A 2352-nucleotide genomic window follows, 5' to 3' on the forward strand; every position below is an offset into this window, starting at 1 on the left:
GCATGGGGGTGGAAACATGGTCCTTCTGTGGCTCAGTTGGTAGAGCATGGCGCTTGTAACGCCAGGGTAGTGGGTTCGATTCCCGGGACCACCCTTACGTAGAATGTATGCACACATGACTGTAAGTCGCTTTGGATAAAAGTGTCAGCTAAATGGCATATATTATATATTATTATGCTTTGGGGCTGTTTTTCTGCAATGGGACCAGGACGACTGATCCATGTGAAGGAAAGAATGAATGGGGCCATGTATCATGAGATTTTGAATGAAGACCTCCTTCCATCAGCAAGGGCATTGAAGATGAAACGTGGCTGGGTCTTTCAGCATGACAATGATCCCAAACACACCGCCCGGGCAATGAATGAGTGGCTTCGTAAGAAGCATTTCAAGGTCCTGGAGTGGCCTAGCCAGTCGCCAGATCTCAACCCCATAGAAAATCTTTGGAGGGAGTTGAAAGTCCGTGTTGCCCAGCAACAGCCCCAAAACATCACTAGAGGAGATCTGCATGGTGGAATGGTCCAAAATACCAGCAACAGTGTGTGAAAACCTTGTGAAGATTGGCAGAAAATGTTTGACCTCTCATTGCCAACAAAGGGTATTTAACAAAGTATTGAGATAAACTTTTGTTATTGACCAAATACTTATTTTCCACCATAATTTGTAAATAAATTCATTAAAAATCCTACAATGTGATTTTCTGGATTTTTTTTCTTCTCATTTTCTCTGTCATAGTTTAAGTGTACCTATGATGAAAATTACAGACCTCTCTTACCTTTTTAAGTGGGAGAACTTGCACAATTGGTGGCTGACTAAATACTTTTTTGCCCCACTGTATTTGTAGTTATCTATTTTAAAACTGTGATCCACACAATCCACAATTCTAGCAACCATAATTCCAATATCAGATTGTCTTTATTAAATAATATTTATTCAAATAGGCATATTATAAATTATTTTCCACAATGTCATCCACCGGAATATTAATACAATTAAGTGTTTTATAAAATATTCAGACAGTCTTTGTAATTCAAGGTTTTGAAGTCTTCCCTGTTGTAGACTCTTCCATGGTTCCCTTGGCTATGGGTATGTCCAGGGAGGTTCTGAAGTGGAGGGGGACCTCCTGCTCCTCTGTAGGAGCTTCCAGCTGGGGGGCGGCTGTGGGAGCTTCGATCCTCAGCTGTCCATCTTCTCCCAGAGAACAGGTCAAGGCTGTCAGGTCTAGGTGGGCAGGCAGGTCAATTTTCTGGACAAAGCCTTTCTGTTGGGACGAGGAGGAGGAAAAGGAGCAGGAAGAGGTGGCGGAGGAGGTGGATTTAGCCTCTTCTGCTTTGGCCTGTTTCATGGCCACCACGGCTAGCCTCCGTCCATCCAGCTTGACTGTGATGTCTTCTGGGTTGAAGCCTTGGACGTTTAGGCTCAGGGCCAGGGGGCTGTGGCTCCGGCCTGTCTCGGCCACCTGGCTCTGTTCTGTTGCTGGAACTCCTGTGATCCTCCTCTCCATGAATGGGGAGCCCATTCGGAGGTGGGCCCTCTCGTGCAGCTGGTGCATACTGGGGTGCCCATCGCGGAGCTCCTTGAGGAGATCACTGGCCAGGTTGGACCTCCTTTGAAAGAAGTCCTCTTGGACGCCGGAGAGGGCCTGGTGGTGCATGGGGGGGAAGACCATCCTCTCCTGACTGAAGAAAGGATCGCTTCCGAAGATGCTCTCGATTGCTGGGGCAGTGGACTGAGTCATATTGTTATTTTTTCTGTTTTCCTTTCCAGTCTGTTTTGAAGAAGAGGAGTGTGAGTTCCTTGGATCTCTTGCTGTGAGGATCTCTTGGTTGGTGCTCTACTCCCGCAAGTGTTTCTGAACTTGTGGTAGTACCTCTCAGGCTTATATACTCCCTCTCTCCCTGAAGCCCTCCGCCTTGTTGCCCTATTTACAACACATGAGCTCAATAAAGAAGGACGGGGGAAGGAGGCATTAAGTGGTATGGTACAAGAATACCCTGCGAGAAGTCAGTGGGCTAAACTGAACTTATGGCCATATCCTGTTTACGTTTTTGCGGGGAGATGCTTCTATTTCTCCCTCTGTGTTTGTCATTGGTTCATTAGTCACAGCGCTGGGTTGGTCGTGCCACAGCTGAGGGTCGCCTTACCACACTCCACCCTCTACCATGAGTCACAGCTGTTGGATGAGATCAACGGGGTAATGTTGTCCCTGGTGTTTCATACATGTGTTTGGAGCCCCACCCCTGACTATTTTGGGGGTGCTGGCTAGGCTGGGGCGACATACTAGAAGTGAAGGCTACAGATGGCTGGACACTGACGTGATCCCACAACTCTCCTTTAGGATCCAAGTGTTGTGGC

The 2352-nt window shown here is 47.3% G+C and overlaps 1 protein-coding gene across 1 annotated transcript; it reads right to left on the reverse strand.

The window, feature by feature from the left end:
• Positions 1-878: 878 nt before the first annotated feature.
• Positions 879-1898, reverse strand: LOC118370405 (heat shock protein Hsp-16.1/Hsp-16.11-like). The gene has a single exon (XM_035755394.2). The coding sequence runs from the start codon at positions 1733-1735 to the stop codon at positions 1028-1030; it is 708 nt and encodes a 235-aa protein (XP_035611287.1). The 5' UTR covers positions 1736-1898; the 3' UTR covers positions 879-1027.
• Between the last annotated feature and the right edge of the window lie 454 nt (positions 1899-2352).

The sequence above is a fragment of the Oncorhynchus keta genome, chromosome 32, assembly GCF_023373465.1.
Source record: "Oncorhynchus keta strain PuntledgeMale-10-30-2019 chromosome 32, Oket_V2, whole genome shotgun sequence".
In the NCBI taxonomy this organism is placed as follows: Eukaryota; Metazoa; Chordata; class Actinopteri; order Salmoniformes; family Salmonidae; genus Oncorhynchus; species Oncorhynchus keta.